The following is a 16847-nucleotide window of genomic DNA, read 5'->3' as shown; positions in this document are numbered from 1 at the left end:
CCCTGCAATAAATTGGAACTTCTATATATGATCTGAAGTGATATGCTTCCTGTAGCACCTTAAAAAGCCATCCCAAACTCTGTTCTCAGGTTTGCATGCCTGTTGCCTGTAGCTTTCTGCCTTATTCAGATCCCTGTTTCATTCCTTTCTACCAGTTTCCTCTTGTCTGTGCTTTCTTTCTAAGTTCCATTACTTTAAACACATTTATTCCATTAATCCATAAGTATTCTTGTACCTAGAAGTCCAATTATTCTCAGTTCATTTTGATACTGCTCTCATTGTTTAATTATTCAATATATGAAAGAATATGAATAGACATACCCTAAAGAGTATACACAAATGGTTAATAAGCACATGAAAAAAAAATCTAACACCATTAGTCATCAAGGAAATGCAAGTGAGGTAATTTTATATCCACTTTATAATTAACTTTAAAATTAGGGGCGGGGTGGTAAAGATATGGGGCATTAGAACCATCATCCTGGTGGGAAAATAAAGTGGTACAGCCATTTTGGAAAACAGTAAGGCAGTTCCTCAAAAGGTTAAAGGTAAACTTAACCATATGATCCAGCAATTCTGTTCCATTCCCAGAGAAATGAAAACTGACACATATATATGAATGTTCATGAAGTATTATTCATTTGATGAATGGATAAATAAATGTGACGTATCCATATATCATAGAATATTACTTGTCAGAAAAGAATTGAAGTACTGACAACATGCTAAAACATGAATAAGCTTTCAAAACATTTTGTTAAAGAAACTAATTATAGAAGTCCACATATTATGTAATTCTGTTTATATGAAATGTCCAGAATAGGCAAATCCATAGAGACAAGAGAGGAGGTTAGTGATTGCCAGAAGATGGCAGAAAGTAGTATGAAGGGAAATAAGGAATTACTGCAAATGTATATACAGGTTCTTTTTGGAGTGATAAAAATGTTCTAAAATTGAATGTGGTGAGTGTTGCATAACTGACTATACTAAAAAATCATTGAATTTTATATTCCTTAAGTGGGCAAACCATGATTCATGAATTATATCTCAATAAAACATTGAATATGTTCACACATGTGTGCACTGTGCAGTGCTGGGGATTGAACCCAGCACCTTGTATATGCTAGGTACATGTTCTGCTGAGCTATCTTCTCAGTCCTAAAGAATTTTTTTAACTTAGCAGATTATATACTTTCCTATGTAATTTTTGTTGTTGTTATGTCTTTTTTTTTCTTTTTGTACTGGAGATTGAATCCAGGGGCACTTTACCACTGAGCTATATCTCCAGTTCTTCTTATTTTTTAATTTGAGACAGAGTCTTGCTAAATTGCTGAGTCTGGCCTCATCTTGCAATCCTCCTGCATCAGCTTCCCAGGTGTTGGCATTACAGGACTGCACCATTGTGTCCGGCTCCGGGGTAGTTCTTTTATGTTTTAAATATGCCTTTGTTAAAGACAAGCAGAGGAAAAAGGAAATTGAATATATTTTTATGAACTATACTTTGATAGTGCATCTACAACGTGAAATGTTAGATTTTCATAACAAGATTATTAACTGGTGGTGAGAGAGTAAGCTAGAACAAGCTACTCTATAGTAGAAGAATAATATAGTATACCTATAAGATGGAATAATAAACAGTTAATATTTTCAATATATGTTTAATGACATGAAGAAATACTTGAAAAAACAGGATAGTCATTTTTATGTAGCATATAATTTTCATTATGTAGTTCTTGATGTGTCTACATTGTGAACTGTGAGGAGAAAAAAAGCTGAATTTATTGTCAGAATTATAGAATGAGTGGAGAGATTAGAGGTACTTTTAATTTATTTAAAATTGCACATAGTTTCTGAACAAAATATGTGTAACTTTGACTTTAACATAAAACCTATTTAATACTTCACCACTTCACCTTTGTAATAGTTATGGTGGAACATATGGTATAATGTGTCCTAGTGAAATTCATGTAAGACAAGGCCGTTGCCACTGTACTGACCAAATTGTCCCATCTGTTTCATTTGCATGATTCTGAAAAATAAATAACTTTAATATTTTTTGTAGGTTATTAATGCTGCATTGGCTTTAGCAGCAAAACCACAGAGTAAACTGGCCCAAGAGAACATGGATCTTTTTAAAGAACAGTGGGAAAAACAAGTCCGTGTTCTCACAGATGCTGTTGATGACATTACTTCCATTGATGACTTCTTGGCTGTTTCAGGTAATGAACTGGTTCCCCAGCATAGCATTTAAGGATGTGCATAATTACTGGCATCTAATTTTACAGTAATAGACAAAGTCCCCCATGTCTGGGCAAGTAAAATAAATTATTTTAGTAATAATATTGTGTTAGTTTTCATTTTAATTTAAACAAACAAAGTACCACTGCCTCCTGAGTAATAGAAGATGGAATTGGAGCTATTTCCCTCATGGTGGGGCTGATGGAGATCCTGGAAGCAAGAGTTAGAAAGCTGTCTGAGACTTTCTCTGCTTTCATAGAGTAAAATCCTTCTTTAACTGTAACTTGTCAAGCACAGTAACCACCCTTCTTGCTGCTACTGTGTTTAGAAAAATTTTTGACCTGTGTTGGTCCCAGTAGACACTGTGGTTGTGTTATAAGCCTATGAAACAGAAGAAAAAGAACTTCTCAGTACCATCACCTTTAGTTTCCTTTTTAAAATAGATTTTGTTTTGTTTTTTCCCCTCTCTTTTCTTGGAAAACCTCTCCTGTCTCAGAAATGATCACAGTTTAAATGCCTATTTTTCCAAAGACTCTTTGTCTGAATGATACGTAGATAGAAAACAGAGAGGAAATATTTAAGTGCCTTTTAATTATGAACTTAGAAAAAATAAATCTGTGTAATTCACCTCACAAAAACAGTTGATTTCATTATATAAACATAAACTGGTAATGACATAGTAAATTGCATTCGTATAGAAAATGTCTGTCACAAATGCAATTTAGTGTTTATCACACAGAGATAAATTTCAATCATGTCTCCTTAGAGTTGAGCAACATTAAATGCATTCTTCATTTATTTGGGCTTCTGTTGTCCTTGGCTTGGCTACATGGCTTTTCACTGGAAGCACCTGGCTTCCTGAAGCCAGTGGCTGGGTTCTTGTAGGGCTGAAACTATCACTATAGGGAACTGTGGGCCAGAATGTGGGAGATTTTGAGTGGCAATGGGGCTTGAAAGAGAAGCAGGACTTAAGTATATGCATAGCACAATCCTCCAGCAATGACCTATATAAGGATGACCATGTGTTCTGAATACCAATGGTTCCTTGTCTTTACATGCTTTCCTTGGGTTTGGAAGTTCTGGCTTGAAAAGGTGAGAAGCAGACAGTCTGCAAACTGAAAAACAATAGGGCAAGCCATGTTACTGAAGGACTGCCAAATTGCAGGTTACTGGTACTTTAAAACAAAAACTCATTTGCAAGCACAACTTTGCAGGTGCCAAAAATGCAGCAATGGCTTTTTTGGGAAATCTTGGCCTTCTATTGTTTTTCCCATTGAAGTACCAAGTTATTCTTTTTCATAGGTTTAGAGAGAAACATTCCACCTTCACTGCACACTTTTAAGCAAACAATATATTCTGAAATCTAAATTCAAAGCCCCCCTCCGGATAAATACTGCATTTCTACAGTTGCTTTTTTGAGATTAGGTTGGGTATAGCTTAGACTTGGTCTCAAGGGATTTTCAGTCTTCTTACAGCAAAATAAAATGTAATAGAATCAATGTTCCTCATGCAACATTCTTCAAATCGGAGGAAAAAAATGTTTTCTGTAGTAGCTTTTAGTGGGATCCAGACAGTGTCTTCAAGGTATATGACAAAACAGAAGACTAGTAATAAACAAACAAACAAATAAATAAATAAAATTTAGAAAATTTTTAAGAATCAAATTCTTTAGCATTATACTTTTCTCTGGTGACTGTGTTTAATTTTTATGCAAGTATATGAGAATTTGAGAGAGGATTGTTTTGATGGAAAGGAGTTTAGACAGTTTCTGTTCAGCAGATGAAAACATGGAACTGTTGTCTAAGGAAGTTGTAATTTTTTGTTTTTTTGTTTTAATTTTTTGTAGTTGTAGATGGACAGCATACCTTTATTTTATTTGTTTTATTTTTATGTGGTGCTGAGGATCAAACCCAGTGCTTCTGCCGCTGAGCTACAGTCCCAGCCTGGAAGTTGTAGTGTTTTTAGAGCATCTAAATCTTAGAGGGCTACCTGGTATGTTTTTCTAATGTTCTGTCATAGGGTTGCTTGAGGGATGTCAAGTAATAATTAGTAGGACAAGGCTTTTATTCACAGTTCCTCTGCTTTTTAGGGGCATAGGAGGAAAGGAGGAGACAAGCAGAAGCCGATGCAGAGTTCTAGTAGACTGAGCAGTTAATGTCCAGCACTCAGAATCTTTGACACCCTTAAGCACCTACCCTACCCATTGCATCTCTAGAACTTTTTTGTGGGGTGACTGGAGGTGACTCCTGTTCTTACCTGATACACAGCCTAGGTAGGTGTCATTTATAGTGGTTATAGGCAGTAGGCAAGAAGCCACGTCTTGTCTTCACTCAGAAGTGCACCATGTGCCAATTTCCCTTTGCCCTAAAGCACACGGGGGCCATAGTGGTCCTGTTGTGAAATGAGCTTGCTTTTGAGTAGGGGGGCTGCCCAATAGAGTCTGGCTTAAGGTAGGTGAACTTGATATGGTTCAGCTAAAGGTAAGGCTGCTTGATTTCTTGGAGTGGTTATTTCTCCTATATTCCGGAGCCTTGAGACCATTCAGTAGTATGAGAGGTTTTGTGGAATAGCTCCACTAATGATTTCCACCATCAAATTCCCTCTTAGAAGCCCAGAGGTCTAGATATTTACTGTAGTCCTGCCCACTCAAAACCCACCTAAGAGGAAGTTATTTGTGGAGTAGAACTGAGCATCCTCTATTATTTCTGGCTGCCCTCCCACCATGATTCCAGAAGTTCCTGCATACTTATCATAGATGATATCCTGATTTGTAGCTCAAAAGGTAAGACATTTTACTTAATTTTTGATTTTGTGTTTAATAGCGAAAAAGCAAAACTATAGATGAAAGTTTCTCTTTGGAGGGAGTGATTCAATTATTGGTGAAGTTAGAGGATTTGATTTCTAACTCCCAGGCCCACTAGATATATGACCTTGAATAGGCAAGTCACTCAGAACTTTGTGCCCCAGTTTCCTCATGGTGTTTTTGTTTGTTTGTTTTTTGTTTTTTTTTAATGTCTACACTATAGAGTAAAATGTCAAGCACTCAAAATAGTGCTTTGGTTAAAGTAAGTCCTCTACATAAAGCATGAAACAAGATTATCATAGGTGCATCTTCTGCACTGATAAAGTCATCCAGACCAAAGAATCTGAAGACAGGCCTTGTTTTTAGACTAGAGCACTTACAGCCTTTCTGGAGAATGCCAGTTGGCATGGTTCCTGTAGGGTAATTAGATACTGTTTGGTTACTTTAAAAATATATGTCTTTTAATTCAGTAGAACCTCATTGACTCAAAATTTTCCTTAGGGTAAATGTCACAAATGTTTGTCAAAATACCTGTATAAGACTTTTCCCCCCACCAAAATATCTAGGAAAAACTGGAAAAGTAAAATTATAGCCCCTCCATTTATTCCACTGGTGCTTATACAACTATTAGAATGGACAAGGTAGATCTATTGAGGCATACCTAAAAAAAGTTTCAAGTGATAAAGATATAGTAGTGTCTTCTATGGGACTCCCTTGGTGTCCATTTACACATAGCTGTACATATTTACATAGACAGTTGTGTGTATATATATAATTTTTTTTTCCTATTAAAAGCACATCTACAGGGCTGGGGATGTGGCTCAAGCAGTAGCGTGTTCTCCTGGCATGCGCGGGGCGCTGGGTTCGATCCTCAGCACAACATAAAAATAAAATATAGTGTCCACCTAAAACTAAAAAATAAATATTTTTTTAAAAAGCACATCTACAAATAAAGATTGTATTAAATAGTCTTTAAGGGGGGTACAGATCGGTGTGTCTGTTCATAATGAACTGAATTTCCTGAGAAATTCAGTTAATGCTAGAGTGATAATGAGATTACAGTTAGTGTGGGTACCTCTTAACTTCCTGCATTTGCACACAACTAGTGGACTCTCACTTACCCTTAGGGCTGTAAGTGTAGAGAGCAGGCTTAGCACTGTATCCTGGGTATGTGGTAGCTCCGAGTAGGCTTCACCTTTCATAGAGCTGGGTCCTGAGTATGTGGTGGCCCCAAGTAGGCTTCAGCTTTTCATATTACTTTAGTCTGTTTTCTACAATAGAAGACTTAAAGGAAGTCTTGCGGAAGTCTTGCTAAAGACTTGCTAAAGAATGGCATACCTTTCCCTGGTTTGAGGTCCCTGGAAGAAAGCCAGTATGAATTCAAGAAAATCCAAATTGATTTTTGAAAACATAGGTATTTAGATGAAGGTTTGGGCCACTATATTTAATTAATAAAAAGGATGTTATACTTCGTTGATTCTAAAATATACCCTCCTGCAATAATCCCAATAGGTATTAACAATCTTGAAATGGGAATGAGTCTTAAAATCAATGATAGGAGAAAACTTTGGTTTATGATCTTGTTAGCAACATCTTTTCCTTTCCCTTGTATGATACAAGCTACATACATCAGTATTGTTCAGTAAAGGCAAAAGTTTTAAACCCAAGGCTTTGAAGTGTTGGCAAGCTTACTACCAGTTTGTTTAAATTAGTAAGTAAAGAGTTTACAATTTAAAAATGTATGATAAGCTTCATTAAAACTACAAAACACTGAAGAAAGAAATTGAAGAAGACCTTTGAAGATGGAAAGCCTCCCACATTCTTGGACAGGCAAAATTAATATTTTCAAAATGCCCATACTACCAATTTCTGCATTTCTTCACCTTTCTCATCCCTTTTCTCTCCCTCTCCATCTCCTATTCCACTTATCTTCCCTATCTTTATGATAGCTGACCCCTACCCCTCTTTCCACCATCTTACTTTATTCTAGCTTCTGCATATGAGAAACTATTCAACCCTTGACTTTCTGATTCTGGCTTATTTCACTTCCTATGATGTTGCCCATAATTTCTGCCATAATTTCATTCTTCTTTATGGCTGTTGTGTATATATACCACAGGTTAATCCATTCATCTATTGACAGATAAATTGTACTGCTATAAACATTGTTGTGGCTATATCACTATAATATAGTACGCTGATTTTAGTTCTTTTAGATAAATGCTGAGGAGTGGGATAGCTGGGTCATATGGTGGCTACATTCCTAAAAAAAAATTGAGGAATCTCCATACTGCTTTCTAGAACAGTTGTAATATTTTGCAGTCCCACCAAATGTATGAGTGTACCTTTCCCCCACATCCTTGTCAGCATTTATTATCATTTGCATTCTTTTAAAAAATTTTTATTAGTTGTTAGTGGGCCTTTATTTATTTTTATGTGGTGCTAAGAATCAAACCCAGTGCTTCACACATGCTAGGCAAGTGCTCTACGACTGAGCCATACCCTCAGCCCTCTGTATTCTTGATATTTGGCATCTGACTGGAGTGAGATGAAATTTCAATGTAGATTTGATTTGCATCTCCCTAATTGCTAGGGAAGTCAAACATTTTTTTCATATATTTCTTGGCCATTTGTATTTCTATTTTTGAGAAGTGTCTGATTAGTTCTTTTGCCCATTTATTGATAGGATTATTTGGGGGTTTTAGTGTTGAGCTTGAATTCTTTAGGTATTCTACATATTAATTTCCTGTCAGAGGAGTAGCTGGGAAAGATTTTCTCCCATTCTATAGGCTCTTTCTTCACACCTTCAATCATTTTCTTTGCTGTGCAGAAGCTTTTAAATGTGGCTCTATCCCACTTATTGATTCTCAGTTTTATTTCTTGAGCTTTAGGGATCTTGTTATGGAAGTCAGTGCCTGCACTAATGTGATGATGGAGTGTTGGCCCTGTTTTCTTTTAGAAGTTGCAAATTTTCTGGTCTGTTCCTAATTCTTTGATCCATTTTGATTTGATTTTTGTTCAGGTAAGATGTACAAATCTAGTTTCATTCTTCTACATATGGATATTCAGTTTTCTCAGTAACATTTGTTAAAAAGGCTGTCTTTTCTCCAACATATATTTTGGGCACCTTTGTCAAATATATGTCTGTATCTGTATGTGTTTATTTCTGTGTCTTCTGTTTTACTCCATTTGTCTGAATGTCTAGGTTGTGTGTGTGTTTTTTTGTTTGTTTTTTGTTTTTGGTACCAGGGACTAAACTTAGGGCCTTGTGTATGCAAGGCAAGCACGCTCCCAACTGAGCTATACCCCCAGCCCTCTAGCATCACTCTTCATGCTCACAATTGCTTTGTCTATTGTAGCTCTTTTATTCTTCTAAATGAATTTTAGGATTGTTTTTTCTAGTTCTGTGAAGAATGTCATATATTGATGGGGATTGCATCAAATCTGTTATAATACTTTTGGTAGTATGGGCATTTTGAAAATATTAATTTTGCCTGTCCAAGAATGTGGGAGGCTTTCTATCTTCAAAGGTCTTCTTCAATTTCTTTCTTCAGTGTTTTATAGTTTTAAAGTAGACATCTTTCACATCCATGTATTTTATTTTTTATGTTATTGTGAATGGGATACTTTTCCTGATTGCTTTCTCAGCAAGATCGCTAGTAGGGTATAGGAAAGCTACTGATTTATGAATGTTACTCTTTTATCCTTCTACTTTGCTGAATTTATTTATCAGCTCTTTTGGTGGCCAAGTGTGGTGGTACATACCTGTAATTCCAGTAGCTCGGGAGGCTAAGGTAGAGAGATTGCAAATTCAAAGCCAGCCTCAGCAATTTAGTGAGGCACTAAGCAACTCAGTGAGACCCATCTCTAAATAAAATACAAAAAAGGGCTGGGGATGTGGCTCAGTGGTTGAGCGCCCCTGGGTTCAATCCCCAGTACCAAAAAAAATCTGGTGGGGTTTTTTTGGTCTTCTAGTTATAGGATCATGTCATTAGCAAACAGAGTTCATTTGACTCATTTTCCTACTTGTATTCTTTTCATTTCTTTTCCTTGTCTGATTGCTCTGGCTAGAGTTTCAAGGACAATTTTGAGTAGAAGTGGTCAGAATAGACATCCTTGTCTTGTTCCTGATTTTGGAGGAAATGCTTTCATTTTTTTGCCATTCATTATGATGCTGGCTTTGAGTTTGTCTTGTATAGCTTTTATAATGTAGAGGTAAGTTCCTTCTATCCCTAGTTCCTTTAGCACTTTTAACATGATGGGAGATGGATTTTTAAAAAGGCCTTTTCTGCATCTATTGAGATGATCACCTGATTCTTGTCCTTATTTCTATTTATGTAGTGAATTACATTTATTGATTTGCATATGTTGAGTTGTACTTGCACAATGGCATGTAGCCCATGTGATCTTGGCATAGTATCCTCTTGATGTGTTTTTGACTGTGGTTTCCTAATACTTTGTTATTTTTGTATTTATGTTCATCAGGGATATTGGTCTATAGTTTCCTTTCCTTGATGTATCTTTGTTTTGGTGTCAGGGTTATACAGGCTTCATAGGGTATATTTGGGAGTGTTCCCTCCCTTTCAGTCTCATGGAATAATTTGAAGAAGGTTGGTATTAGTTCTTCATTAAAGATTCAGTAAAACTCTGCTGAGACTCTATCTGGTCCTGGGTTTTCTTTGTTGGAAGACTTTTAATTGCTCTTTCAATTATATTGCTTGACACCATTTGACCCAGCCATCCCTCTCCTTGGTCTATACCCAAAGGACTTAAAACAGCATACTACAGAGACACGGCCACATCAATGTTTATAGCAGCACAATTCACAATAGCTAAATCGTGGAACCAACCTAGGTGCCCTTCAATAGATGAATGGATTAAAAAAAAAAAAAGCCGTGGCATATATATACACAATGGAATATTACTCAGCAATAAAAGAGAATAAAATCATGGCATTTGCAGGTAAATGGATGAAGTTAGAGAAGATATTGTCAATCCCAAAAAAACAAATCCCAAATGTTTTCTTTGATATAAAGAGGCTGATTTATAGTGGGATAGGGAGCAGGAGCATGGTAGGAACATATGAACTCTAGGTAGGGCAGAGGGGTTGAAGGGGAAGGGAGGGGTCATGGGGTAATGATGGTAGAATGTGATGATCATTTCTATCCAGGTAATGAAGACATGGATTGGTGTGAATATACTATGTATACAACCAGAGATATGAAAATTTGTGCTCTATATATGTAATAAAAATTGTAATGCATTCTGCTGTCATATAAATTAAAAAATTTTATTGCTTGATACTGGTCTGTTTAAATTTTCTATATCTTCCTGGTTCAATTTGGGCAGGTCATATGTGCGTAGAAATTTGTTTCTTCTGGATTTTCCTTTTAGAGTATAAAGTTTCAGAATAGTTTCTAATAATCCTCCGGATTTCAGAAGTATCTATGTTGGTATCTCCTTTTTCATTTCTAGTTTTGTTAATTTGGGTATTTCATTTGGTTAGTTAGGGTTTATCAATCTTGCTTATCTTTTCAAAGAACCAACTCTTTATTACATTAATCTTTTGTATTTTTTTCCTTCTCAGTTTCATTAATTTTGGCTCTGATCTTAATTATTTTCTGTCTTCTACTGATTTTGCCATTAGTTTGTTATTCCTTTTTAAAACCTTGAGGTATAGCATTAGGTTATTTATTTGAGATCTTTTCTATTTTTTTTTTTTTAACATAGGCACTCAATGCTATACACTTTTTTCTTAACACTGCCTTCATGTTGTTCCAGAGATTTTGTTATTTTGTATTTCTGTTGTCATTTATTTCCAAGAATTTTTTTATTTCTTCTATGAGTCGTTCCTCATTTAAGAGTATTATTTAATCTCCATATGTTTATGTGGTTTCTATAATTTTTCTTATTGTTGATTTTTCATTCCATTATGATCTGATAGAATGTGCTAGATTATATCGTTTTTTTGTTTTGTTTTGTTTTGCTAAGACTTACATTTTGATCAAGCATATGTTCTATTTTGGAAAAGGTTCCATGAGCTGCTGAGAAGAAAGTGAATTCAGCTGTTTTCAGGTGAAATAGTCTGTAGATATCTGTAGATCCATTTAATTTATAGTATCATTTAGGTCAGAAATTTGATTTTGTTTAGATGACCTGTCCATTGGTGAAAGGACTGTGTTGAAATCTCACAGTATTATTGTATTGGGGTCTCTCTGGGATTTACTAGCAAGAAGTTTTTGTTCATTTGTTTACATAATTAGGTGCACTAACATCTGGGGCTTACATGCTTACTACCCTTAAATCTTCTGGTTGGAGTGTTCCCTTTATCAATAGTGGTGACTTTCTTTCTGTCTTCTGATTAATTTTTGCTTAAAATCTGCTCTGTTAGATATGAGAGAGAATAGCTAATCCTGCTTGTTTTCAGACTCAATTTGCTTGGAATCCCTCCCCCATTCTTTTACATTCTGTCTGTGTATATCTTTGCCTCTTGTAAACAGCATATAGTTGGGTCTTATTTTTTAATCCATTCAGCCCTTTTAACTGGGGAGTTGAGACCATTTACATTCAGTGTTTTTATAGATAGCTGTTTGTTATTTTATGCCATTTTGGTTTGTTTGCCACATTTAATTCAGTCTTTATTTTCATTTAGTTAGTTTCTCTTTTAGTGAACATCATCTATGTGGGAGCTCTGGGGTTTATTTTTGAGTTCTGCATGTAGTATATCTTTGTCGTGGAAAGTTTTTATTTCTGCATGAAATTTGAAAGATAGCTTTGCTTGGATGTAGGGATCTTGGATGGCAGTTGTTTTCTTGTGGAGCTTGAAATATCTCATTCTAAGCCCTCCTTGATTCTAGGGTCTGAATTGAGAAGTCAGAAGTGAGCCTCATTGGTTTGCCTTTAAATATGACCTGACTTTTTTTCTTCTAGCTTTTCATATTTTTATTCTCTGTTAGGCATTTTGATTATGATGTGTCTTGGAGAGGTTCTTTTTTGATCTTGTCTTTTTGAGGTTCTGTTATAAGCATCTTATATGTGGATGTCTATCTCATTTCTGAAGTTAGGAAAATTTTCTGCAGCTAGGTCACTAAGAGGTTCTCAATATCATTAGCCTGTATCTACATGTTCTCTTCTGTCCCAGTGAATTTCAGGTTTGTTACATTGAATTTTCCCAGTTGTATATTTTTATATTCTTATATCCTATGTTGAAGATCTGAAGTTGTCTTCTAGACAGCCTAATCTGTTTAGTGACACTTCCAAGTGATAATTTAATTCATGTGTCTCTACCATTTCCAGGATTTTGATTGGTTTCTTTTCAGTATCTATCTCCATTTCCTTATTGAAATGTGCTTTCACCTCCTGTACTTGCTCTTAACTTGTTCCCTAGATCTTTTTATTTTATCATTTTATAGCCTGTCTCTGGGATTTCCTTCACTTCCATATATATCAGTTCCTTTGGGGGATTGTGAATTTTGGGGAGATGTTTGCCTGTTTCTTCATGAATTGTGTATCAGTTAATTTCCTCTTTCTTTTTATGCATTTGTTCTTTGGTATGTAGTTTTTTGTTTTGTTTTGTTTTTTTGGGGGTTTTTTTTTGTTTTGTTTTGTTTTTGGTGGTGGTGGTTGTTTTGTTCTATTAACAAATGAGTTGATATCCAGGAGTAGAACCTGAGGTCTCTCTCTAGTAGTTCCTATTTGGGGCCTGGTCATTGCTTTTATTGTCTCCCTTATTCTCTGTGTTGAGATAGTGTTGAGGCTCTAGCAGGGCTAGCTCATATATCGAGTGAGGTTTGCTGTTTTGTGGTTGATTTGTTGAGTGTTGCTCAGCAGCAGGATCTCCACTCTGTGAACTCGAAGTATCCTAATCACTTCCCAGCCCCTCTTAGAGAAAGGGGGAGCAAGTTATAGCATTAATGTTAGCAATCATTGTTAAGCCTTAAAATAAATGTCCTGTGTCTACTTTGACATCTATAACATGAATTAGCACCTGTAGAGGAATGGTGGGGTCAGCATTTAACATCAGCACCAATAATAAGTAACCATGAACTAGATCAGACATTAAATAGCAGATGTCTACTACCTCATCCACTGTATTAATAATCACAAAAACACGAATGGGGTAGGAATTACATAAACTGTGAAATTCTATCAGCTAGTGGGATACAGTTTCTTAAGAGAAAAATAGAGTAGGATGGCAAGAGAAATTTTGGATATATTTAAAAGTGAACAGAGGAAAAGCAGGTAGCATATGACAGATATAAAGGAGGAGCAGAACATAACTAAAAGTAATAAAGCAGAGGAAGAGGGAACCGAACAGTTTGGCTATAAGTGGGGGAAGAGAGTGAAGAAAACTTGCAATCAAAAAAAAGATCAAAACAAATCATACCCATGTAAAATTTTATCCCCAACCAAAGCCTTATTCTAAAGCTAAATAATAAATGAAGAAAGCAGTTAAGATGAAAGAAAAATTTTATACACACATACATATATAATCAGCACAGCAGGAACACACAATCATATAGATTGGAAAAAAGTAAAAAAAAAAAAATTACAAAAAGGAAAAATAGGGGAAATAAGGGAAAAAAATTAATGAGAAATAAAGGGGTTTTTTTCCACTGCAGTGGTTTAAACTGTTGGCAGGAATGGATGTTCATTATTTATACTGTTGTGTATTTTTCAGTGTTGGGGATCTGTGACCCTTATGTCAAGGACTGGGGGTTGTTAAGTCCCCCTTCTTTTTTGTTTCTCATCAAGCTGCCAGCTGTGAATGGCCAGGAGCCAAAGTTAGTTTTAGTAATTCTCAGCTTCCTGTCTCAGTGTGGGATGGGATAAACATGGGACTGCTGACAAATGATGTACTTCCATAGTGGGGCTCGCTAGTACAGAGGTATAAATTAGAAGGTGGGTATAATCTTGGCTAACCTTTGGAACTCTTTTTGAGTATCTGAGATTTCACCACATACCCTGTTGCTGGGCAGATGCCAATCTCTGCTGGGCACCTGTGGCCTCCTGAAATTCTACTTTCAGGGTGAGGAGTCAGAACCTCCCAAGGCCTGACATATTCACTGCCATGGATGTGAATTATCCAGGATCAGACCTGGAATGCAGAGCTGACTGGTTACTGGCATCTTTCCAGGTACTTACTTGCATTGGGCACCAATAACCAAAGAGACTTGGTCTCCTCAGTATCCCAGCCTGAATTGCCTTACACAGAATTCTCATTGTGCCTGTTTCAATGATGCTGGTCCAGGTACCCTCTGAATCCCACAATGGGCAACTGCTGGGTCAAGCTGGCAACATCTTTTTATGAGTTCCATCCCACCTCTGCTCACTGCTATGTGGCCACTTAAAAATGGTTCCCACCAGACTCTCCACCCATTAGCCAAGTGATTTTGGTTGTTTTTCACTCACCCATTGTCTCTGGGTTTGGTTAAGATCAGCCTGCTTCTCTATTCTACAAGTTCCCCCAAGCCAATGTTATTCACCATGCTTTCCCTGTCTGATTTTGTTACTGTCCAGTGTTGAATTTCAGTGAATTCCCTTAGTCACCTACCTCACTAAAGTGGTATTACCACTGTTTAAATCATGAGCTGATGAACTGCTGGGGATTGTACCCTTCTTCTAACTCACCATCTTTCTATCTGTCATGATTTTTTAAGAGGCTAAAATATGGTATGAACTGTATTGTGGTAATCTATCTTTCCCTTCTGTAAGAATTCTGACTTTCCTAATGTTGTTGTTGTGTTATTGTTTTTTTTTTTTTTTAAAACCAACAGTTCTTTCACATCATTGGTTATTTCTCATTGTGATTTTCATCTTGCTTCATCATACTTGCAGGCTCATAACAGAGATCCTTCCTGCAGTCTTATGGGAAATTGTGATAGGAAGGTTCTCGTGACCCACGGGGCATTGTGCAGCCTGTAGACTTGCAATGCAGTGGCTCTATTCTTTGTTAGGTTCCACTTGGTTCTGTCTCACCTTGAGATGAGAAGAAATTATGTGTACCATGAGAGGGTTCCTAAATACTTCACTCTATCAGCCTCCTCCAGAGGAAGCTTAAACCTGCTTTCCAGCACTTCTTTCTCAGGGCTATAATGGCTTCTGAATATGAGTAGCATCTCCTGGAGGGAGAGTGGAGACTGGATGGATAAAGCCTAACAGTCAACACATGTCCTTCTGATTGAGATTTCAGAATGTGTGGTCAGTGAAATCAGTTAAGAGTTATACCATGAGCAATTTCATGTTTCGGGTATTTTAAGAGGTCAAATTGTTACTTCCCTTCCAAACGTTGTCATTTGTAATTTGACTGAGTATGTTGGTGGAGGCTGTGAGGAAAGGGATAGTGGCTTCTGAAGTTGATTGAATCAGAAACCTATCCTGAATAATGACATGTTCAAAGCATTAGAAAACCAGAGCTGGTCAGGAGAAAAATACCAATATTTGTTTCTTAAAGATTGCATTTGCCATCATTATTCTGGCTTTTCCAAAGGACCATTAATACTCACCTGTTATACCAGACACTGCTTCTACGAGTTCTTACATGCCTTTTGAAGACTTCTTTATGAGTAGAAGGGACATAGCCAGATGATGACCTGAGGATTTACCATATTGCCACTTATTGCAGCCATCATTTGGACTATTTGCTGGTGGTCTCTGCAGTTGTGGGTCAATAAGAGTACCTCCTTCTCCCATTCTAAGTCATTCCCTACAGATCTGCCTGGGCCTTTTTTTTTTTTTTTTTAATGCAACATCTTTTTAAGAAAAAATTTGTAGTTGTAGATGTACAGAATGCCTTTATTTTATTTGTTTATTTTTATGTAGTACTGAGGATTGAACTTAGCGCCTCATGCATGCTAAGCAAGCGTTCTGCCACTGAGCTACAGCCCCTTGGTCATTGTAATGGCTGCATAGGACATGTAACTCATTATCCACTCATCCTTTGGACATTTGTTATTCTATTTATAGATGAAGTTGAAAGTGAGCCCCTTGCTCTGAGTTGGTTTATTTTTGTGGTACTGGGGATTGAACGTAGGAGCACTCGACCACTGAGCTACAGCCCCATCCCTTTTTATGTTGAAATAGGGTCTTGCTAAGTTGCTAAGACTGGCCTCACACTTGTAATCCTCCTGACATGACCTCCCCAGTATCTGTGATTACATAGGAATTATAGCTATGAGCCACTGTGCTCAGTTGCTCTGAGGTTCTTGAAAATCAGTTTTAAGCTTTTTGCTTTGAGGAGAATACTTTTGAACCTTCCACATCCCACTATATGACTTGGAGGAACTTCTTGTCAGTCTAACAGAATTCACAGGTTTCCCGCCTCTAGGGGTCCTGCAGATATCACAATAGACCCAACCCATCTATGTACCACGAGAGGGTTCCTAAATACTTCACTCCATCAGCCTCCTCCAGAAGAGGCTTAAACTTGCTTTCCAGCACTTCTTTCTCAGGGCTATAATGGCTTCTGAATATGAGTAGCATCTCCTGGAGGGAGAGTGGAGACTGGATGGATAATGCCTAACAGTCAACACATGTCCTTCTGATTGAGATTTCAGAATGTGTGGTCAGTGAAATTAGTAAAGGAAGATGAGTTCTTAAAGTTTCTGTGATAAGAATTTTCTGTATGGCTTATAAAACAATGGTGCCTAAAAGATGGGCATTTCTCCTTTAAAAACCTGGAATGAAGAGTGTTATTCTGGTAGTGACCACAGGTTAAGTTTCTGTGGAACAGTTCATCAGGTACCTTCAGTGAAGTGGTGCACAAAGTGTTTGACATTGTGGTTGGCACCAAGCACACAATCAGTAA

At 36.7% G+C, this 16847-nt stretch overlaps 1 protein-coding gene across 4 annotated transcripts in view; it reads left to right on the top strand.

The window, feature by feature from the left end:
* The window catches only part of Ctnna1 (catenin alpha 1), a 173494-nt gene that overhangs the window by 145043 nt on the left and 11604 nt on the right, over positions 1–16847 (top strand). For 3 of the 4 annotated variants that reach the window (XM_058584297.1, XM_058584296.1, XM_058584298.1), the window contains 2 exons: positions 1316–1417; positions 2063–2219. In XM_058584297.1, coding sequence (XP_058440280.1) covers positions 1316–1417; positions 2063–2219 — 259 coding nt within the window. The remainder of the gene's footprint in view (positions 1–1315; positions 1418–2062; positions 2220–16847) is intronic. The other variant, XM_058584299.1, reaches the window with a different exon arrangement.

The sequence above is a fragment of the Marmota monax genome, unplaced genomic scaffold (assembly GCF_021218885.2).
Source record: "Marmota monax isolate L192 unplaced genomic scaffold, Marmota_monax_Labrador192_F-V1.1 WCK01_AAM20220418_F8-fsc00006, whole genome shotgun sequence".
Lineage (NCBI taxonomy): Eukaryota > Metazoa > Chordata > Mammalia > Rodentia > Sciuridae > Marmota > Marmota monax.
This window is presented reverse-complemented; position numbering and strand designations above follow the sequence as displayed.